The 24,352-nt window shown below is 37.4% G+C and overlaps 1 protein-coding gene across 5 annotated transcripts; it reads right to left on the bottom strand.

Annotated features, from left to right (window-relative positions):
• Positions 1-16,178: 16,178 nt before the first annotated feature.
• Positions 16,179-20,998, bottom strand: LOC18441090 (putative glucuronoxylan glucuronosyltransferase IRX7). Of its 5 annotated transcripts, none has more exons than XM_020671572.2 (4): positions 20,387-20,998; positions 19,871-20,241; positions 18,850-19,100; positions 16,179-17,123 (listed from the first exon to the last, which is right to left on the bottom strand). In XM_020671572.2, the coding sequence occupies exons 1-4, from the start codon at positions 20,772-20,774 to the stop codon at positions 16,658-16,660; spliced, it is 1,476 nt and encodes a 491-aa protein (XP_020527231.1). In that variant the 5' UTR covers positions 20,775-20,998; the 3' UTR covers positions 16,179-16,657. The 5 variants fall into 5 exon arrangements, with proteins under 5 accessions (XP_020527231.1, XP_011625900.1, XP_088728808.1 ...); XM_011627598.3 differs by having other exon boundaries at positions 19,880-20,241; XM_088872682.1 differs by lacking the exon at positions 18,850-19,100 and having other exon boundaries at positions 19,880-20,241.
• Positions 20,999-24,352: the final 3,354 nt, after the last annotated feature.

Below are 24,352 nucleotides of genomic sequence, written 5' to 3'. Positions count from 1 at the left end.
AAGCATTGAGCGCACTCCCACCTGAGTAGCATTCGCTACCCTAAGATCACAGTCCCGCACCTGCTGCCCTCTGGCAAGTATGGTAGGGGGCAAGGGGGCGAGGTCATGACACTTTATCACTTGGATGACAGAGCCAATCTTAAGAGTCAGAAGCAATATGTCTTCAGTTTGTCTTTTGGTCCCATCGTATGCAGTGATATTGAGCTGACACGGCTCGAAGTCATCCGAGCTCTTACTTGTCTGCTTCACCATTTTCATAGGGCATATGTTTAAGGATGCCCCATTGTCAATGAGTACCCTCCGTATCTCATACCCTTGCATGAAAACAGTGATGTTCGATGGTTGGACGTGAAAGCAATTGAAGCTGGTCTGGATGTCGTCGTTCGTGAACACGATTGACGTTGGTGCCATCCACTAGTTGATCATTCCACATAACTTATCCAGTTGTGTGGTTCTTGGGATGTGCATCTTGGCAAGGACTTTCTCATTCTGGGCCCTATGTGCCGATGAGTTATTAAGAAGCTCCAAGATGGAGATCTAGGCCTGGATCTTCTCGAGGTGAGCTAGTGGATTGTAGGTGGTTGCGGATCTTTGGGATTCTTTGTGGGATTCATGATTCACGGTATTCGTCGGCTTCCTTGGCTCAGAGGTTCCTCCTATTCTCTCCTCGAGGGTATCGATCATCAATCGGATGGGCTTGAAATCTTGGCCTCTTCAGGTCAAGGAGTCTACTTCACTTGTCTGTAGTTCGATAGGATCTGTCTTTACTAGAGTAATGGGGAACTTTGGGGTGTTGGCCCCTTGATTGGAGGATGATCCCTTCTCATTGATCCATACCACATCAATTTCTAATATATCATCCTCATCATATTGGTCCCACTTAGATGGATTGTCGAGGCTTTGAGATCAAGGGATTCCTTTTTGAAGATCCAATAGGTCCTCTTGGGGTTCTTGGAGGTGGTGACCATAAGGGAACATAAATTGAGCAGGGTCTTCTTCTTCATCTCCATTCTCGATCATGTGAATGAAAACGTTCCCTTTCGATTTGTCTTGTACTTCCGCCTTTCAGGACGTTGTGACCATATTTTCAAGAAGATGATTTGTGAAGATACCCATCTTTTGATTAGGCTCTTCAACAGGCTGATTTTTCAGTGGGACAGTGATGTCCCCCTATCAATCAACCCTTAAATAACCCGTTTCAAATGATAGCAATTTTGGGTGTCGTGTGCATGATTTCAGTGCCATTTGCACCATTTGCTCTTTTCCGTGACTTGGAATGGTGGCTCGGATAGTGCTAGGTGGTAAACAATATCTTTGGTCATGAGTAATTCAAGCACTTTTTCTAATGGGTCTTTGAGAGGAGTGAAATTATCATCTCGCCTTTGGTTGTTATTTTGAGCATTGGCTTTAGGCCTCTGGTTTAGGTTTTGATAGTTGCGCTGAACAGCTGAACCTCGAGTCAGCCCATTAATGACAATTTGATTAACCTGACTGGAAGTATTCCCCTTGTTATTGTTATTGTTGTTCTTATTTATCATGTTTTGGGGAGTGGTTATGGATTTGTTCTTGTGTCTAGTGCTGAGAGTGTTCCTTTGACCCTTTCACGGCTCTCCACCCGCTCCATCATGGAGTCGAAAGAGTGGGGGATAGTACCTTGGCTGAAGAAGGTCCTGCATTCGAGAGTGGCACTTTCGACGGTCATGGAGATCTTGGTCGGGTCTGTGAGTGGACATTTAATGACCCACATCACCGCCTCATGAAATTGATTGATGAAGTCCTCAAAGGATTCTTTAGGATTCTTTTTTATTGCACTGAGTTCACCCAAGGAGAGAGGCCATGGTGTGGTTCCACGGTAGTGAGAGACAAATTGATTGAACATTTCATCTGGAGTGACATGCGGTTGAGTATAAATAATTATTCGCTACCAGTTCAGAGCCTCGCCGGTCAATGTTTGCGAAAATATGGCCTTCAGTTGATTTGGCCTTTCTCACAAAGCTCGAACGGAGAGAAGGTATGTGTTAACATGGGTATCTGGATCGCTCTTCTCATTGAACTTGTTTCCAAATTCCAGGATGACCAATCCAAAGGGAAGGTCCTCCATGCGTCCAAGGATCTCATGAGCATAGGCCTTCGGAGGTAAAACTTCATGAATGTTCATTCTTACAAGTGTCCTATATTGCTTTCATGATACCTTTGTATTGGCCATTCGACATGACCGTATGCCCGCCAGTTGGCAGGTTCCCAAGTGTAGACTGATGAGTCAGGGCTTGGGGTATGTATTGGCCCGTATGGATCTGAAGTTGATGAGTCGTAGTCACTGGGGTGGTTTGGTATACTTGGGCCTGAGGGACGTATTGTCCCATAGGTGTTACCACAAGCTGTATAAATTACATGGTATGTTGGACCAGCTGGATTACTGGGACCGATTGAAGAAGAGATTGACTCGGTTGTCCAATGGGTTGTCCTACAGCACTAAGTTGGTTTGGTACTAATACATGTGCTGGGGCGTGAAGAGTGTAGCCTCGGTCAACTAACCTTTGGAGGGCAATTTGGACACCTACATTACTTAGGGGTCTATTCAAATAGATACCTCTGTTTCGTATGCCATTCAAGTTATCATGAGTTGTGCTATGGTGGCTTGAGGGGGGGTTAGATCCCCTAAACTTAGGTGGGTCTTAGTTTCGAGACTGTCATGTCTCGGGGTTATCTTGGTTCAAGTTTTGGGAACGAGCATTTGACACTGCATGAACTTCTTCCCTCACTCGACTCTTATTTTGGTTACGTAAGAGCCCTTACAGGATGACCCCAGGTCAAACCCCATGACTATTCAAAATCTTTTGGGCAGAGCTAGCTTTTCAGGCCACACAGATCTCAGGATTAGAAGCTCATCCTTGAGACTCTACCTCTAATTGAAGACTTGGGCACCAAAAAATGGATGGACCTAGATTTTAGCCATAATCCCATGGGATTGCGGCATCCTGGTCTCTAAGTTTTTGAAGATTAGGTTTGGAGTCGGCTGTAGAATAATCATCATGGATACCTTAGGTAACCGACATGGTGACTCTCTTTGACCCCGTTCTTGAATCTAGACTTAGGGTGAGATTTAAACTTGATGGCTTTGGAAAGAACCTAGTCTGGTTCTTTGGGAAAAACCCTAGACTAAGACCTAGGTTGGACTAGACCAGATGCATCTCGCTAGACTCGATGGGTTGTGGTTTAGATCCTGAAATAAGATAAGCCTAGTTTAGCTCTATAAGCAACTTTATACTTAAACATAGGCTAGGACCTAAACTGAGATCTAGACTATATGGGTATGAGTTTTGTCTAGGAATGAGAGGGGGGCCTAGGTTTGGACATGGGCGTGGACCTGGTTCGGACTTAGGCTAGGTTGGGCACAATCTTGGGCTTGGACCTAGAAGGACTGGTTATCAGATCGGGTGTTGACCTATATTGGATCAAGGTTGGGTTAGGTACGAACCTTGGCTCGGAGAAAAAGGTGGGCGGATCTAGGTGTGAACCTAGTTCGGACCTGGGCTAGGCTGAGCACAGGCCTGGACTTGGACCCAAAAGGTTTCAAATCTAAACGGGGTGTGGACCCGGGCTAAGTTCTAGGTGATATTTGGCATGAGCGTTGGCTCAAACCAAAATGGAGCCTAGGTTCGGACCTGGGTGTGACCCTGGTTCGGACCTAGGCTAGACCAGGTACATGCTTGGACTTGGACCCATGAGGTTTTAGCTCGGACCAGAAGTGGATCTGGAATGAGATCTAAGACTAATCAACTGAGATAAGCAAACAATGCACTTGAAAACTTTGCCCTAAACTATGGGTAGGCTAGGTCTGAGTGGGTTCCTAACTATTGAAATGTGGCTAAGCTGAATAGGTCCCCACGTAGGTTATGGTTACCTGTTAAAGGAATCAATCAGATCCTACTATGTGTGGAGTTGCTTTGAGGCTAAGGATTACGGAGGGGCGCTCACAGTTAAATTACACGAATTCCAACCACCTCGGCTCTCAATGATAGGTTCCCCTCACTACAATTAATGCCAGGTTTTGGGGGGTTTTTGAAAAAAATTGTTGGTTTCCCAGGATTCACCGGTCCATTGTGTACAAGAGTGTGTAAAGAAGCATGCAATTGAAAATAAAATAACATACACGCAAACCCACAATGCAAGAAAGAAATGTTAACATTTGGCACAAATTGTGCCGAGTGAGGTGCGCTTTGAGTCGGAGTCTTGACCAATCCAAAAGCACAGTTCAAGTGTGGGGTAAGCAACCCCTAAGAAGGTGTTAAGTCAAAATAGAAGTGGAACCAGGTACAACCCATGCCTAGTTGAGCACGCCTCGAGCCGAGGGTGACTCGATCAGGGCACAATTAGAGAGAGAGTGCATATGACCCTGGAAATTTTTTTTTTTTTATCCTTCTATTCTTTAATGAAAAGAGAACGGAGTGGCAGCTACCAAATAAAAAGCAAATAAACGAAAGACATTTTTTTTTTGGAAAAAAAAAATTTTTCTTTGTTTCCTCCCTTTTTGCATTTGAAGAGTCGGGTAAAGGGGATTTTTTTTTTTTAAATGTGAAAATTCTTTTCTTTTTTTTTTAGAAAAAGAAGTGGCTTTAAAAAGAAAAAAAAATTGTTGCAAAAGTGCTTTTTTTTGTTTTTGAAAACAAAAAAGCTTTAAGATTTTTTTTCCTTTTTCTTACAAAGAACATTTTCTTTTTTTAGAAATGAGAAAGGCCTTAAAATTTTTATTTTTATTTTGAAAGCAAAATTGCCTTTAAAATTTTTTTTTTTTTTTTTTTTGACAAAGATGCCTAAAAAATTTGTTAATTTTTTTTCTTAGGATAGTTTTTTTAAAAAAATAAATAAAATAAAATTGGCTAAATATATCTTTTTTTTTTAGTGGATAAGAAATATGGCCTCAAACACCCATCCTTTTTTTTTTTTTTTTTACAACAATAATCCTTTGTTTTTTTTAACAAAGAGGCCTAAAAAAAAACTTTTTTTTTTTTTTTTTCGAAACAAAGAGGCTTCTAAAAATCTTTCTTTTTTGTTTTTTGAGGCAAGGAAGCCTTTCTTTTTCCTTTTTCTGAAAATGAGAAAGGCCTTAAAAGTTGTTTTTTTTTTATTTTTTATTTTTTTAAAAAAAGTAGCTTTTAAAAAAAAAAGTTCTCTCTCTCCCACGCCCTAAAACTCTCACTCTTCACGATTTTTTCTCCCTATTTTCTCTCAATCTCCCTTTTCTTATTTCTTCTCCCTATTTTCTCTCAATCTCCCTTCCCTATTTTTTCTCAATCTCCTTTTCCTATTTCTTCTCCCTATTTTCCCTCAATCTCCCTTCCCTATTTTCTCTTATCTATAGGAGCCTCCATATCTCTCCCACGCACATGACAACGTAAGAAAGAATCAGGATAATATCTTTCTAAGAGACCTCACACTACTGCTAATTCACCATGCTATTATGATAACCTAAAAAAGAAACAAGATAAGTCTATATCCTACGTTGACCTATGTAATAGGTAAAATACTAAAGAAAAGATATTCCCATCTCCCCAACACCTTCTTTCCTTATCTTTTTTGAGCAATAGAGAATTCTAAAAAACCGTGCTCTTTTGTCAAAATGCAACAGGATCCAAACATTGTTAATAAGGATATCAAAGCCCTTTTTTTTTTTTTTTAATGTTAACAGGGTACTAAGGATGTAAAATCGAAGGAGGTGAAGAAGAAAAGAAATATGATAAGCACTAAATTATGGAAAGAAAAAAAAAACAAAGAAAAAACAAAAAAGGGAAACTAATGCAAGATAGAATTAAATAAAATGATTTTTGTTTCTCGGGCCTCTTTTTTTTTTTTTTTCGTGCATAGATCTAGTTCGAAATGCCTCACAATGGGCGCCAAATTATTTACGATGCAAATCCGAGAGATCTTCAGAGGAAGATCTCTCAGATCTGAACACTAAAAAACTGATTTTTTTAAAAAAAGTGATAGAGAGTGGGGAAAATCAAATTCTGATATGAGGCAATATCTATTAAAAAACGAATAGATTCACTCTCAGATCAATGGCAGAGCCAGAATCGATACAAAAAGTATGAAATATTGAATAAAATAAAAATAAAATCCTAGATCTAACAAACTAACTAAAAAAATGAAGGAAAAGATGATGAGAAAAATACCTAGCTGAGCCGGTTGGCCCTGCAAACCCGAGGCTTCGAGGCCTCGCCCATATCAGGACCGCGACAACTATGTTTATACAGGGGATCCTCTTTGTCTCTCTTCAATGTTGACCAAGCCTTGGCTTGGTTGAATGGTTATCTTGGACCTGTTCTAAGCTTAGGGTTGCAGGTTTAATGGCTAGAGTTTGGTTAGAACTTGTCTAGATCTAGGATCTCTCACGGTTTTCTCTCTTATCTCTCAAAGGCTAAGGTTTTCCTAGGCTCTCTCTCTCTAGCCTCCCACGTCCCACCTCTCTCCCACATCTCACCTCTCTTCCCTCCTTAACCATGCTAGTTTTTTTTTCTTATAGTCCTAAAGGGATGTAGAATGGATAACTACTAAAAACTTTCGGATTTGCTAGGTGTAGAATACTATAAACTATGGGATTTGCTAGGTGTGGAAGGGATAACTACTAAAAACTATGGGTGTGGAATGGATAACTATTAAAAACTACAAGATTTGCTAAACTACAAGATTTGCTAGGTGTGGATCATAGGATGGGGACCATGGATTATGGTGGTCTATGGTTTACGGGTCTACTGAAATCTTGTGGTCCTATGGGTTTAGGAAAACCATGAAATTTTCCAGTTTTAAAATGGGGCGTCTACACATAGAAATGAGAGTTTTCAAAGAAAGACATCTCAAACTTCGTAAAACGATAACTTGATATCCGTACATAGGATCATCGTAAAGTTGGGTCCGATGGGACCATATCACGAAGGGCTATAAGGTGGTACAACTTTTGCACTAATCTAAGGTCAGATAGCGCAAATTCCAAGGTTGAAGAATGCAAGATTTCCCGATCACCGAAATCCATTTTTCAGGCGATCTCCCGAGTTTGAAAGTACTTCAAGCAAGAACCAAATCAGACAAAATTTCATACAAAGCAATTGTGACAGTCTCCTCTTTAATTTGAAATCAAAATAAAGACCCGGAGCACCATGAATCATATTGCATTGACAGTCAAAGTTAACAACCTATCCAGATTTTTACCCATGGAAAAAATTATGTCTCATGACGATCAAAAGATATCAAACACTTCATAATCAAGCAAGCATCAAGAATACGATGATCGATCGTCAGAACCATTGCCACAAACATCTAAAAAAGCTCCCAATATCTGGCAATGGCAAAAGGCCCCTCAGAAAGGGATGGTTTCATCATTAGCACAAAAGGTTTAAAGGGCACTTTTGGTCATTATTCTTAAATTCGAGATTTTGTTGTAATTTCTTTTAATCATAATTGGGCTTAATTTTGAGCATCCACCCATGTTTGGTGGGTCTTCTATATAAACAAGCCTAGGTCATTTGTAAAAAGGTTGAATCATTCATTAACGAAATCGAGGCATTAAGCTTGTGTCCACTTGTCTTTTGCTTCTAACCCTTGAATCCAACGGCAAGGAGAGAGAAAACTTTCAGATAGAGAAACTACCCCTTGCCTATCCTAATCATGTGGCCGCGTTCGCTCTCTCCCTCTCTTAAGCTAGGCCACACCTCAAGCCCATTCTCTCTCCTTTTCTTTTTCTCTCTCTCCACTCGTTGCTGGCCTCGCGCAATAACCTACAGCCGCGACAAACACGTGGCCCCATCTCTTCCCTCTTCTTTCTCTCATTCTCGTCGCGGTGTGGGTCTCGGTGTCGCAGAACCCATGGTCCCATATCTCTTTGCGATCTACCCTTTTGTGTTTCAAGTGAAAATGCAGCAAACCCGCGTCTCCGTATAGCTTCCTGCTATCCATCATATGCTCAATTTGATATCCTTCAGAGTCATCCTAAAAGTTGCAACCCTCGGACCATCGCTCTAACTTCCTCTCTATATAATCGAGTTGAGCCATGAGAAACACATACGTTCTCTCCTGCACTCACTCAGGCGGAGTCTTCTGAGTCGATAGTCGAGAGGATTCTAACTCTTTATTTGCTTTGATCGTCTAAGCGCATAGCGTTTGCGCAGACAAGGGGATTCTTGTCACTATTTCTCCCCTCGTTCTTTCTTTTTCCAACTAGCCCTCATCTGAGTGAACTATTATAGAGGAATATCTTCAAATTCACATTGCAGTTTCCAACGAAAGAGAACAAGGCGGCGTGTTATAGCTTGACGAGAGTTCGTATCCAAATTACGTTGGTAGACAACCGGAGGGCTTCGTGACTGTTCTAAGAGGGCAAACTACCCTAGCTTGTCCCCAAACCCCCAAACGACGAGGTATGCACCTAAACGCACACCTGTCGTAAAATCTTTCTCATTGTTGGTTCCTATCCGCACAAAGGAGAGAATGTGTGCACACAACAACAAAGGTGTTGCGCATGTGCGGACCCTCTACAGTTGTTTGAGAGAAGATTTTCTCCCACTATCTGCGTGAAGGAAAATCAAGCCCTGACCACCTGGTGAAAACTCGAAAGGGCACCATGAGTAATAATGAAAACTCGAAAGGGCTCCATCTACTGATATATTAAGACTTTCGGGATGGCCACTAAAAGCCCTTGATTAAGCCCAGTATGATCGGGGTTCTTGCTCGAAAGAGACCGTCTTACGAAGGCCCCAGTTACTGACAGGTTTAGACTTTCAAGACGGCCACTAAAAAAAGGTCCTGACTAAGCCAAATAGATTGGGTGTAAGCTCCCAAAGAGACACCCCCTGTGTCAACAGTCCAAATCTTAGTGAAGAAGCTCATATGCCCCATTAAGGGCTCCTCTAGATTGTCTATCTAAAGTAAAATAGACAAGATCGAAGGCTTAGTGTAAAATGGGAGCAAAGCCCTCAAAAGGCCCCTGCCTTTAGCCCTTCAAAAAAAATTTGACGGATTAGGAAAGAAGTCACCCAGCATGTTAGCCTACTACCAGACATATCTGGATCCTAATAAGACTGGGTCTCAAGCCCTTAAAGAAGGCCCCCAGTTGTTAGAACAGAAAATACCACTGTATTAGGATTCAAGCCCCAAAGGCACCCACTAGTTGGCTCAATTGGAAGCATTGATGAGTTTGGAAACTAGCCCTTAAGTAAGGCCCCCATTCATCGTGCTCCTTCTTAAAAGGGATTCTAGCAAAACTAGGTCTATTAAACCCTTAAACAAGGCTCCTAGTCATTAGAATCCAATTCGCTCATCACTCAGGGAAGAATCTTGACATGATCTCCTCCTCAAAGATCATGTTAATTCCAGTGATCGAGAAGAAAAAGAATATAGAGAGACAATAAAGGCACCTCAGTGAGGATTCAAAAGATGAACTCAAGCAAGTTTTGTTCCGAATGTTACACTTTTTGCTCCTCTCAAAAAGTAACATTCGGCAGGGTAATTGTTATAAAGTATTTTTTATGCACTTGTATCTCTGATGCGAATAAAAAAGGAGCCAGTCGCAACCTGGTCCCGTCGATACCAAAAACGCATGCGAACCACATAAGCACTGTAGAAATAAGCTTAATTTTAGGTAAACTTGAAAAGGTGTCAAATCAACCTCAAAAAGCATGGGAGGGTAGCTTTGGACGCCTTAGGGAAACTTGTCAAGTTTCGTCGCAATCCGCCAAGTTTAAAGCCAATCATGATAAAACTTGGTTCACAATTCCAGTTGCTCTCATGCTGAAAATGTATCTTATAACTAGAGCCCTATTATCGAGGCCTATGACAGCCATCAGACCACTGCCATTAGATTTGGAATGTCCACAAACCCCCAAATACCAATTTTCGGCTCATTTGAACCTTTCGGCATTATTCTGGGCTTAACTTAAGATAAATAGGGGGGTTTACACTATTTTAGTGCAGCTTCGGTTGACCAATTTCCATGTATGAAAAGTGTGACATTCAATTTCATAATTATCTTGTGATGACCATAACTTTCTCGTTTTAAGACCAATTGCTCTCAAAATTTGGTATGTTCAAGAGCTTGTTGAGTCAGTCGTTTTTATATATGGCATGCCATGTGATGATACCCAAAACGGGAGAATTTCTAAAGAGAATTTGGGTTTTGAAACTCATGTATTGCAGATTTTTAAATAGAGGCATCCCAATCAAGAGGTTATAGCTTGAAGCCCCAACACCGGATCGTCACAAATATGGGATCGTTACGACTGTATTTCAGAGGTCTTCGTTTTGGGGTAGAACTTACGCGTGAGTGGAGGCTACAAGACACTTAATTTTGATTTTAAATAAGGCAAGTTTTCAACCCTCTGGAATCCCATTTTTCGACGACCCCCACCCCCCCCCCCCCCCGGCCAATTTGGAAAGCGCCTAAACGATGACCTAATAGGATGATTTTTATCGCAAAACGATTGTGACTGAGTCCCCTTCGATTTGTGATAAAAAAAGAAGACTCAAGATGTGGTAGATCGTCCTACATCGATGCTCATAATTCAAAAGATCACGAGCTTGACCGGATTTTGGGATCTACCACAAAACTATGAATCAAGCCCAATAATGGGCATCAAAATGTTGGTGATAATGTGAGGAACAGTTCTACGGTGTTTGATCATCCAAATTGTTACCAAAAAGGTCAGAAAAAGCTCCCAAGGCATGGCAATGGCATGAGGCCCCTCCAAGAGGGATGGTTGTGTCATTTCTCAATAAATATCTAGGGACAAAATAGACATTTTTTCCAAAATAGGGATTTTATTTTTTATTCATTAAATGTCTATTTTTGAGTAGTTTTGTTAAGTTTTGGGCATCCACCCATATTTCATGGGTGCCCTCTATAATTGATTGAGTCATTTTGTAACCTAAGGTTTGAAGCATAATCAAAATATTGGGTTCTTGACCCTTCAAGGTTTTGCTTGTGTATTGCTTCTAACTTCAAGAGAGAGGAGAGAGAAAGTGTTACCACTTTGGGTAATTGTCCTTGGATCACAAACTTCTAACTCCCAACTTCCAAACCTCCCACTTCCTACTCCCTAGACCATCCTACACCAAACCAACTCCCTAGACCACCTTAGTCCATACTTCCTATCCCCTACACCCTAAACCACTTAATCCTTATTCCCTACTCCCTATTTCCAGAGGATCCTACACCAAGCCACTCCCATACACCATATCTACCCATACATCACACCTATTTATACACCACACTCTAGTCACCCTAGCCATATCAACCCATATTCCCTAACCACCTTAACCCACCTAGGCTCACCCGTAACCAAACCTAAACCCTAACCCTCTGCTCCAAGGTTTGAACCTACATTGAAGAGCATTCAAGTAACCATTGTGGTGCACCTAACTGCTCGGCTCAAGCTATCACCCAAGCATTCAAGGGACCATTCATGTCATCTTGTTGCTTTTTCTTGCTCTCTTGCAATCACAGTTTTAGAGAAAATTCAAAGGAGAACCCATTTAAGTATGTTTGGTACCCTGTTTTAGAAAGAGGATGTTGGAAATGTGGTCTATCAGTCCCTTTTTCTCCTAGAAATTTATTTTTTCAATAATGATACAAAAGTCGTATTGAAGTATATGTAAAATCCCATATGGTTAACATGAGACAATGCCATATACATGGATCTATTTTTTAGCTTTAATAGGATTTATCATTGGAAGGAAAACACAGTATCACTGGATGAAAAACCCAGTGATGTGTTTGAATTCCTTGTAAGAATTTGTTTTTTATATTATAGATATACAAAGGTTATTTAATTTCTAAATATCTTTTACCAATTTGTGGGAATGCTTGAATGACATCCTATTATGTGAGTCATTAGTGGAATAATGACAAGTTTAGCTCATTATATAGGATTAACAGTTTAATGACAACTTGTTAATCCTAATTAGCTGCACTTAAGGGAAATAAAGCAGGAGTTATACTTAGATCTCAACTCCTATAAACCATGAATGTAAGAGTTAAAAAATAAATGTGTTCTCCATAAAATGAGGTTAACCCCTCTAGAAAAGATTAAAAAAATATAGATAAATAGAGATGGAAGGTGAAGGAGATTCACTAAGAGGACTCTCACGGTAGCCTATCACCGGATGGCTTGGTCTATAGGTTTTGGTATGGAACCTTAAGTCCCTCGTGTGATTTAAGAACAGATCTGAGTAAGTTATTTATTGATTTTATTTATTGATTTTATTTATTTATTTATTTATTTATTTGAGATTAACATGAGAAGTTATTGTCTTTTAGAGGTAGATAAAGCGTTGCATCATTCTCCTATGGATGTAGATTATAATTTGTGTTTGGATCTCGTTAAACTTTGGTGTCCTCTTTGTGGTTGATCCTCTATTTTACTTTCATGTTGTTGCATTGAGTTTCATACTATTTTTTCCATTGCAAGTTCAAGAGATTTGGATTCACAACAACTATAATGATATCACACCATTTCATCATTAACACGTGCTTCCATGGGAAATGGAGAGGCGTAATTCTCAAAAATAAAAAAAATGTATGTACTTCCTGAACTTTCTAGTTTTCAAACTAGAAACTACCAAAGTATCCTGAAAGTTCCACCAAGAAGTTCTAGTTGCCAAACATGGAACGATCTTAGCTTCATTAAAATGGGGAGAGAGGAAGTCAAAGAGAGATTTGTTTTGGCATTATTGCCTCTATTATTCAGGCATCTTAATGTAACAACGTACAAGACACGCTGGACCTACCAACCACAGGTCCTTATCACATACCTTTGCTCCCAAACTAAACCAAACGCATAATTTCTCAGATAACTTGCTCCTTAAACCCACTCCAAAATGTCCAAAACTGGTGTGCCGTGAGACAAGCATATGCCACCAGGCCCCACCCCACTTCCAAATATTCATTGTTATCGTTGTCGTTAGGGTTAAAGCATGGGCCACTCATTAGTCCACTATCTTTACTTTCTTTCACTTGGATTTTATCTTTCTCATTTATGTCATTATTACTGCCCAAAGATTTGTTTGTTCTCACCTCCCATGTAGAACGCCATCCTCGGAACATGTTTAGGATCTTAATATTATGGCATGTAACTTTCATTCGCCAAGAGACCAACCGAATAAGTCTAAACATCTCGTTGTGTTATGTGCATAAAGAAATGGGTATGGTTCGTATAAGGTGTCAACCGTATACTATTAAAATAAGGTGCGTCTCAAAACTATGTTGAAAGTGCAAGTTCGGTGCCACAAAGCCTTGTGTTGAATGTGTGTCGCCATTAAAGACTTTATGAGTGCTTGTAATTGAACTTTTAATATAATAGAACATGAACTCAGGAGGAGTATGGTCTTATATGAACCATACTGAGCAAATGATGTTTGTTGATACCGGACTGAGCTTCATGTGCTAGGTCAGTCAGTTGAAAAAACTCATGTTGCTTAGGCATAAAGATTAAACCAATAAGAGTTATAACGGGTCATCCTTTAATGAGGTCGAAACATGCCCGGATGAGTGAGCCGATAGATTGTGTGGCTCTTATATGTTAAGGTGGCCTTTAAAGATGGAGGCCAAAGCCTCATCAGCATACCATCACATGGCACACACATATGATAGCTATTTCGGGAAAACGAACCACTTTTTAGGGTGAAACTTGTGCATATGCGATTATCTACATGCACCAAATAATTGTAGTTGCATCAAGTCTAGGTGACCTTGGTACGTCTCTAGGGGATAACCTAAAAATCCACAAACTAAGATTATGTCTCCTTGCCCATTGGCTTGGCTTTGGTGATCCACTAATGGGTCCATGTATAGATTGTGGGTCATGGCCAACACTAGATCAATTTGATAACGCAAATGTAGGCCGTAGTCCACAATAGAAAGTGGAGTGTCTCAGTATTTATTTATTTATTTCTAAACCATATGGATCATTTTCACATCAAATGTATTTAATTATATTTTTTTAATATTATATGAGTTTTAGAATTACTATTTGAATTTTTTTGAATATTTGGGTATTTTATTTATGAAATTTGAATTTATAGAAACAGAGATATTGATTTAATTATTCAAATTGGATTTTATGAATTTCTAAAAATCATAAATTATTTTAAATAATTTTCGTATTGCATGAGAGGCCCAAATATGTGTATAGGTCTACCATGGCGATTTGGTGGATGCAAGTTGATGTTCCATATGAAAACAATCGAAACCAATGGTCCTAATGTTTTCTTACTATAATTATTATTTTTAGTTTTAAAATTTATTTATTTATTCGTATTCATGATCTCCATGTTATATTTTACATATCCTTAAAAATTTAGTCTTGAAGTCCATCTCAAAAATAGATTTATTAAGAAGCCCGCATTTCTGCATATCTAGGCTTGGCCGTATAGAAACCGGGTCCTTTTTATATTTTACGGTTTAAGCTCAAGTCCTACTTTTGAGAGTGCAAATTATATTTTAATTTATATTTCATTTTCTATATATCAACTTAAGCACAAATAGATCTCACATTTGCAAAAATTACCATAAAGTATTTTAAAATAAATAAAATGACTAGAATACCTCAATTTTTAAAAAAATTTAGGAATATTTAGGTCATTTTCCTTGTACTTAATTTTTAAATTTTCTTTATAAGTGCATTGTGATGAAATCAATACCCAACATTTGAGCTTAGACACAGTTTTGATGAGTCAACCGACTCACGTATTACCATGCAGTCCCTTGTGTATCTACCATCCATCTCTAAGATGGATGTCAAAAAATGATACATCTAAAAGTTAAAATAAACAGGGAAGAAAGGAATTAAAAAAAAAAAAGGAAAAAGTTTATATAGAGCCAAGGTTCTAAACAATCAAATTTGAACCTATTTCAAAACTTTCACTAGAAAAGGTTGTTTTGATGTCCAAACATTTTCAAATTGATCATCTCGACATCAATATGCATGGACATGAGAAAAAAATGGATTATAAGTTTTGGAAATAGTATATTTAGTAACGCATTGTCAATTTTCAAGTTTTCATAAATATGTCAATCTATACTATTTTTTAAAATTTAAACTTCATAAATAAATATGAAAATATATTTTAAGGTTATCACAAAGATTTACAATATAGAAACTACATTTCTCGACACTATTTGAAGATAGGCTCTAATTTGATTGATTAGAGCCTAGGCTCTATACAAACCGCACCTTTTAAAAAATAACATTTATATTTTTTAGAAAGAAAAATTCTAAACTTAGATCATTGTCATGGTCGAGATTATCAAACCCTAAAAATTTGTATCGAAATTACACTTTTTAGATATATTTTTGCAAGGAGACCGCACAAGAATAGTGTGAGTCGACATACTTTGACCTTAATTTGAGTATATACAGAAAGGAAAATTGTTTCATGCAAGCTGGACTGCATTTATACATATGTAGTCCAAAAAGTGTAAAGGATCAACATTAAAGATGGATGTAAGTAGGTGTTCCATCTAAAAACAATAGAAACCAATGGTCCATATGTTTTCTTACTAGAATTATTATTTCTAACTTTTAAAATTTATTTATTTTTTAATAGGAAAAAGTTTGTACAGAGCTGAAGCTCTAACCAATCAAATTTGAGCCTACCTGAAAAATTTTACTAGAAGAGATTGTTTTGATGCCCAAATATCTTCAAATCGACCATCTCGACATCAAGATGCATGGACAAGAGAAAAAAATAGATTTCAAGTTTTGGAAATAGTGTATTTTGTAACACATTTTTGAACCGTCAATTTTCAAGATTTTCATAGATGTGTTTATCTACATTATTTTTGAAGCTTTAAACTTTATAAATAAATATGAAAATATATTTTAAAGCTTATCACAAAGATTTCCAATATTAAAACTATATTTTGTTGATACTATTTGAAAGTAGGCTCTAATTTGACTGTTCAAAGCCTAAGCTCCCTACAAACTGCAGCATTTTTCATAGGGGAAAAATTTATATAGAGCTGAGGATCTAAACAATCAAATTTGAGCCTACTTTAAAACTTTCACTCGAAGATGTTTTGATGTCCAAAAATCTTCAAAACTTTAAAAATATACACTATATTTTTTAATATTTAAACCTTATAAATAAAGATTAAAATATATTTTAAAGTTGTCACAAAGATTTCCGGTATCGAAACTGTGGCCACTAATTGAAGATAGGCTCTAATTTGATTGTTTAGAAATTTGATTGTTTACAAACCGCACCCTTTTCATATTCATGACCTCCATATTAGAGATTACATATCTTTAAAAATTGTCTTAAAATCCATCTCAAAAATATATATTATTAAGAGGCCTACATTTTTTACCTATGCTTGGCCGAATAGAAAATAATTAAAATGAAAATTTACAATTTTTTGGGTCAATAAAATATAAAAATTTACCATTAAAAAATGGATTTAAAATGTAAAAATGTCATACATCTTTTTCTTATTCTCTTTCATTCTTTCCCAGGACGACGAGAGAAGAAAAAAATCAAAAATAAAATGTCAAATCTGAACAGAACAGCCCGGCAGCTAGCAGCTGTATACAGACCCTACGTAAGGACAACAGATACCGCATGCCACGCTGGCGGTCCGCAAACAAAATTTAATCGTCCAAAGACGTGTCGTTCACTGATTGGACCAACGCCTCCTTAGAGAACGATGGTGCCGCTTGCGCGCCAAGTTATCCAAGACGTGCCACGTGGCGTCACCGGGTTGGATGGGATCGGTGTACAGCAGAGTACGGCGGTTGCTCTCCGTCCATAGATTCTTCTGGATCGCCGTTAGATTGGTGGCAGCCACTCGCTCCAGGATCTTCCCCAATTTCCCCACGTCTTTTTCGGCCACGGAGATCGAGATTTGGGACCATCGTACGGCCTCTGGGAAGGGGAGGCGGATGCCGTCCGCTATGATGACGGGGACACATCCAAGGGCCACCGATTCAACAATGCGTGGGCTCCATGGGGCCCATCCCAGTGGACACAGGCAGAACACGGAGCGCGCCATTTCCTGTTGGTACCCTTGGAATTTCTCTCTCATCAGATAAAATTTTCGGTGATGATGGTAATTTTTCCATATCATCGTCCTAATTCCCCTGTTTGTTTTCAATATTTAATTATTATGGCAAGGAAACATCAAAATTGCTTTGCTAGTAATCTCAGAAAGCAAGGTAATATCAATGGCTCAAACTTTTCTTTCTAAAAAATTTATCATTTTTAATTTTAAATTTTTAATTCATTAACGATCTCAATATTAGATCATTTTTAATTTTTAATTCATTAATGATCTCCATATTAGGTATGAATTGCATATTCCTTAAAAATAAGAATCAAAATTTAATTCAAGGGGCCCCCATTTCTACATATGAGGGCAGGGACTCATATAAACTGTGTCTTAATCTAAAACCAATTCAATGCAAATTGGTGATAATCTTAAAAGGGTGCAGTTGCGATGATCAATCAGTTGAGATGACCAATCAAATGGTTTTTCAACATTAAAACGACATTGTAGATGGATTTTTGAGATGCACCCCGTAGCTCTACATTATAAAGTTACAACCTTATATAAACTTTTTCAACTTTAAAATTAGTACGAGTTTGAACTCCACTACTAAACCAAAAAGGAGACCTTTTGACGCCGCGTTCATAAGCGGCAGGAATTAAGAGGTGCCATTATAGCCTAGTAAGCAACTTAATGGAAGAGAACTAATGTAGAGGGGTAAAACTGAGAATAGGACTAATACGAGACTTCAACAATAAATTGGAGGGGTACGCATACTGACAAGTTCGCTTCAATATTAGTAACAAATGACGGCCTTGTGAACATCTTTTCCGGGTTTTTTACGTCAATGTGAGCGTCTTATCCGCTGCTTTTCGAAACATATTTAATGGGCTCCATAGCACAAATCCACTTAATAACAAGATGGAAGGCTGTGTATAACATGCGGCCAAGCCAGCCCATGTAAAAATGCGGACCCCTTAATACATTTATTTTTTAAATAGAATTCGAACCTCGAGAATATATAATCTTTAACATAAAGATCATGAATATGAATAAATAACTAAAATTTGAAAATTAAAATAATAATTTTATTAAAACAACATTTAAATAGTTGGTTTTAATTGTTTTTAGATGTACCACCTGTTTGCATGGATGCTTCATACCTGAGGACCACATATTGTGCAAATGCAGTCTACCCTGCATGAAACAATTGTTCTTGAAATAACCAATCTCAAGCTCCATTTCAATTCCCATGACCAAGGAAAAAAATCCATTAGCATCAGTATCATCAAACCTTTTTCTTTTCCCAACTGTTTAGACTCAACTATATCAATCTTTGCTATTCTATCAAGAGTCGTACTTTCAAAATATATTTTCCCACAGCATCCAACCAAGTCCTTTCAGACCTCATATAAATCTTACATCTTTTCCTACAACTTCTAACTAATAAATCACTATATTTTTTATTATGGCTTCTAACTATATCCATTTAGACCTATCCGAGACACTTTTTTATCCTTCCACTTGATCCAACCTCCTAAAACACTACCCGTGGCACTTTTTTATCCTTCCCAACCTCCTAACACGTATTGTGCTCGTGTACACTTGATATAACTTCATTTTCTCTAATCTTATCAATTACCAATTCTAAAGCCGCTTCACAAGTCCATTTTATCTTATCAATTACCGATTCTAAATCCGCTTCACAATTAATGCTCCGATGGAAACAGAGAAGCCTTTACAGATTCGAGTTCAGTTTGGGGTGTTTCATAAATTTAGTTTAAAGTCGGCCAGCTGGATGAGAGAGAGAGAATGTTTACTTGCTATAGATACGGCCGCTTATATTTTTGGGGTGAATCTCCATCTTTCCCCGGAAAAAGGCCCAAATATCCCGCTTGTGAGTTTTAGGAAGGGAAGTGAGGGTTGCTTTCACATAATCTGGAGAAATATATGGAGGAATCTGAATGTGGTCCGAGTCCTGACAAGGGTGCGGTCCTTTCACTCCAAAAGTCTGCAATATAATCGAACTCTTCAAAAACTCTGCAATCCCATCCGCTTTTGCAACGTCCTCCTGCGCCGGTCAAAAGCAATCAACAGACACCCCTTGGGCTTCCCGACATTCAAATTTTGATGCTTAGTAATTTACCATAAAGACCTTGGCTTCGCTCTATATTAGGCCACAAGAAATCCAATAAATGATTTAAGTATAGGTGTGGTTTGCATCAGGTTGCAACTTTAAATACTCAAATTAAGGCACACCTCTAAATTTTATAATTATCAAAAAATTTTAGGATGGGCTGGAAATCTATTTTTATTTTTAATTATAAAATTTTAAACTCTAAAATTGATTCAAATCTAAGTAAATTTACTTGAAAATTTTGATAATGGACGGTGTAATTAATGTGTCGCAAGACTATTTAGTAGACTCAAAATCTTTTTTTCTTTTTATATACCTGCATCTTGATATCGTCTCAAGTCTAACATTTTAAAGTTTCAACCTTATTTAAACTTTTTCCTAAGCGTAGCTCATCTATGCTCACTACAGAAACAACTAAAATTAGGGCAAATAATTCATTCCTATGCACGTCCTGCTGGGTGTTAATGAATACTAAATCCAACAGGGCGGTGACAGCCAGAGAAGCACATGGGTCGTCATTTAATACAGACTAAGGAGGCTACGAGATATTGGAGAAAGTTTGCGTAATTTTGTGAGGCATGGGGCTTTAATTAATCAAAAAACTAAAACTTTTTTCCGCAAAAGCTTTTGATCAATCAAATTTTGTGATGAGCCATGGTGCTTTAATTGTAACTCGAGGGAGCGACAACTACTCCTGCACCTACCGCACCTACCATGGCATGAAAGCAAGCACCGTAGTCGTGGCTGGCGACGAAGACGTGGTCTGAGCCATCGCTCCGGTTCCAGAACGGCCAGGATTTGGCTATGTCGTCGACAGCGGATGAGAGAAGCGGACGGGCGTGGCCGATGGCGGGAAAACCATTGGGGGTGCTGAAGTTACAGGAGACGTAAACAGGGACAAAGAAGAAATCGGCTTCGTAGGGATCCAGAGTTCGGACGGGACTGTGGAGGAGGACTTTGTGTATGGCCACCTCCGCCGCGAAGAGGTGGGTGGAGCAGCGGGGGTTCGACAGCCACCGGGTGTTATACTTAGAAGGAAGATCATACACATACACCTTCATTCCATTCCATAACCCTGTATTCCCAAAACACAAATAAACTCCAAGATATATGAAAGACTAACAATTTCTTTCTATTAATCCTTATTATAACAGAAAGAATGAGGTTTTGTAAGCATTTTAGAAAACCATAACAGTTTGATGATGGATATATGAAGGTACCTGGTGAGAGCGTTTGTACCGGTTGCATTCTAGTTTCATTGAGCTCAACCAAGGCCCTTGATACCAGAGAATCTGAGGTTGAAACAGTGGTCTTCTTCTGGAACTGTGGATGTCGAGAAGACGAGATTGGCGTGGTGCTGTAACCATCAGAAGACGAAGAAGAAGGAGAAAACCCCCTCAGGAACCAGAGGAAATCAGGGCCAGAGCTGCAAAAATAGAGGAACAATGAAACCCACAAGAAGCCCCTTCCGAATCGACTCCACTTCCGCTCGTTGTTTCTCGCATGTCTGTTTCCATACAACTTTGATGCTCTCGATTCTGCAATCCCCCCCATGGTTTTACTGAACAATCCCGCCACCCTCTTCCCATTCCTTCTGCTATTGCGCATCACCTTCCACTTTAAATTAAATAAAAATGGAGGCGTCACATCCTTGTTGGTATGAGTTGAGGTGAGCGCATCAGATCTGGTGAAAATGGTGGAGTAGAATGGAAGGGGCTACCACACAGGGGTAGGCCTCTGATGATGACCACAAGAAGGCCCTTTCTTTCTCTCTCATCTCGCTTTCTTCTTCTTCAATCTGTCTCCCTCTCTTCCTCTTCTCCTTCTACCAAGAAAGAACCCTAGACCCGTCTCTTGTCTTGGAAAATCCTCAGTCTCTCAGTTGGATATTGATTTCTTGAACACGAAACTAATCGGAGGATGAGTCGGCGGTTCATTTTCTATCACAAAGCTTTGTAGTTGGTTATTTAATTATGGGGCCTTGAGTGGGTAGTTCTATTCAATATGTTTTATGTCCCTAACTGCCCGTTTGGTTCGCAAGAAAATGTTTTTTAAAAAATATTTTCACATAAAAAAAAGTCTTTTTATTTGGTTAAGTGTTGGAATATTTTTCGTATTAATTAGTTTTTAATGTATCTTTTTGCATCAATTGCCAACTAATTGATGAAAAATAATTCAAGGTTGATTACACGAGAGAATTTTATATTTTCACACGAATAAAACGTGATGTGTGTTATGTCACTAATTGACTATAAAATAGCTCAAGAAATTTATTGCAGGGTCAGGCTTCCATGACTAATGTGACAATATATGTTGGTATGTGTCCTCTTCTTAAATCAATTTTAAAATAAATTTTGGATCTAGGGCATGGTTTATATATATATATATATATATATATATATATATATATATATATATATATATATATATCGGTAAAAAGCAAAATGATCAAAATACTTTTCAAAACTTTTCAGATGTATTTGGATCAATTTATTTCATGTAAAATATTTTTTTTATATTTTTGAAAGATTCATCTATTTTTGATGAACGCACACTTAAAATTTCAAGTGATTTGGATGTGTAGAAAAAAAAAATATTTCAAGTACTACCAGACATCTGTAATCATCAAATCAGCCCAGATTCAATCTGGGCCGTTGGGCTCATATGTTCATATGAGCTAGTGGCTAATCCTATCTTTTTTCAGATATATATATATATATATATATATATATATATATATATATATATATATATATATATATATATATATATATGAGTAATGATCCAATGAGACTTTCTCCCACTCATGTGTGTAGGACCTTAAAGGATCACTATTAAATTTGGTGCAGATCTCTAAAAAAGTTATCACAAGGGTATGGAACTTGACTTTTCTAGATATCTGTGTCAAATTTAATGTTGGCCTTTTGGGGTCCCATACACATGGGTGTAGGAGGGTCTCACAAGGTCATTTCCCTATATATATATATATATATATATATATATATATATATATATATATATATATATATATATATATATATATATATATATATATATATGGAAGATGCTACGGTACGTCGATTCGTGTACCGCTACAGTAAACGTCGAACGGCCCAGATCGAATCTGGGCCGATATGACGATCATCAATATTCGGTAGTATTTTAGTTTTCTTTTTTTTTCTACAAATCGAAATGATCTGAAATTTGAAGCGTGTATTTATCAAAATAGTCGAATCTACGAAAGATATCGAACAAATATTTTACATGAAATAAATTAACCTAAATACCCAGGAAAAGTTTTAGGGGTATTTTGGTCAATTTATTTTTACAAATTATTTTATTTTTTATTATTATTAGGTGTGCCTCACTAATATATACAGACACGCCAAATTTTAAATCATTTCAATTTATAAAAAAAAAAAATTCAAACACTCTCAAACAATAGTGATAGTCAGATCGGCCCAAATTCGATCTCCGTTGGACGTTTCCTGTAGCAATACGTACATAAGTGTACATGAACTTTTTCCTATATATATATATATATATATATATATATATATATATATATATATATATAAACATATTTTTTATGAAAATGTATTCTATACATTGGCGGACACATATGTATAAACCATCCATCCAAAGATGAATGTATATTATAGAGCATACAAAAAAAAAAGTAAAATCAATGGTTCAATTATTTCAGTTAAAAAATTTTATTTTGTGTTTTTAAAATTTATTTTTGACACATTAATGATCTCCAGGATTACTGCGGGATGAAATTTTCCTAAGGCCAAGGCTTTATGAAAACAAAATAACGCCTCGGCAACAAAAATTTCCATGATGGCTCTAAAATAAATTTCCAACATCGACAATATATTTTGAAGAAATGGTACAGATCTTGCGGATCTATATATACTTATTTTTAGCTTGAAATGTACGGTCTAAAATAATTTGTTATAATTAACATTATTTTTAGAGCTCGAAATCCTAATTTTTTTCAGAACCATAATGTTCAAGTTTTCAATAATTGAATTACAATTTTCAATGAGTTAAGATGTGGGGCTTTATTTATTTTGATCGGGCTGCAACCCTATCAAACCATTTTCCTTTAATATTTTTAAAAATTAGGGTCAAAATCTATTTAGGAAAAATATTGTTTAGTGGGGCTGCATTTCTACATATGAGTCCTAGTTTCTCACAGAAACCGTGGATTATTAAATCCTTTTGCACCCTTTTTTTGGAGCTTTTGATTGAGTCCATGTTTTCTTACATCCATCTTAAAGATGGACATAGTCCGCAGACACGTGTTTTTTGAAGCAACAATATTTTTCTGTGATCAAAATATACTTATTATCAATTATTTAATGTTAATTTTTTTACAATTCCAAATTGTGATCATGTGTACCATTAATAAGTTAAATTCATTTTGATAAAGAAAATGTTTATATAAGGTTGCAACCTTGAAATGTAGAATTATATATGCACCTCAAAAATCCATCCAAAAAGGCTGTTTTAATGTTGAAAAAACCTCTAATTGATCATCTCAATATTGCGATGTATTAATATGAAAAAAAAAGATTTTGAGTCCTAGAAATAATATATCTCGCAACACATTGTCTAGACCATTGGTTTAAAAAACGGATCGGTGACCCGGATCGGGCTTCCAAAAAACCGATCCGGATCGGCGAATAGGCGATCCGGATCGGGAATCGGGTGAATCAGTTAGAATAAAGCTTAAAAAAATTCGAAAAAATTATTAAAATTCATTATAAATATTGTTTTTTAGGAATTCAATAAAAAATGAGGGTACTCCATTAAGAATTTTCATGTTTTTGAATGAATATACGAATATTGATATGTTCTTTCCCTGCATGAACTGCCATTCAGCATTTAATTTACAGTATTTCGTGCTCATCCCTACACTGTTGCTGTTGGGACTCGATATGTGAATAATATGGCTGGGATAGGGTGGCCTCAGAATCATCATCTCTCTCATTTTCTCTTTGAATAATATGGATTAAAAAAAAAAATAACAAATTTTCAAAAAAATCGATCATGGATTAAAAAAAAAATCACAAATTTTCAAAAAATTCTATCATGGATTACAAAAAAAAATTCGATCATGGATTAAAAAAAAAAATCACAAATTTTCAAAAAATTCAATCATGGATTACATAAAATTC

The sequence above is a fragment of the Amborella trichopoda genome, chromosome 7, assembly GCF_054954075.1.
Source record: "Amborella trichopoda isolate Santa Cruz 75 chromosome 7, AtrichopodaSantaCruz75HAP2 v2.0, whole genome shotgun sequence".
Classification (NCBI taxonomy): Eukaryota; Viridiplantae; Streptophyta; class Magnoliopsida; order Amborellales; family Amborellaceae; genus Amborella; species Amborella trichopoda.
Note: the sequence above shows the minus strand (reverse complement) of the source record. Positions and strands in the feature narration are given on the sequence as shown.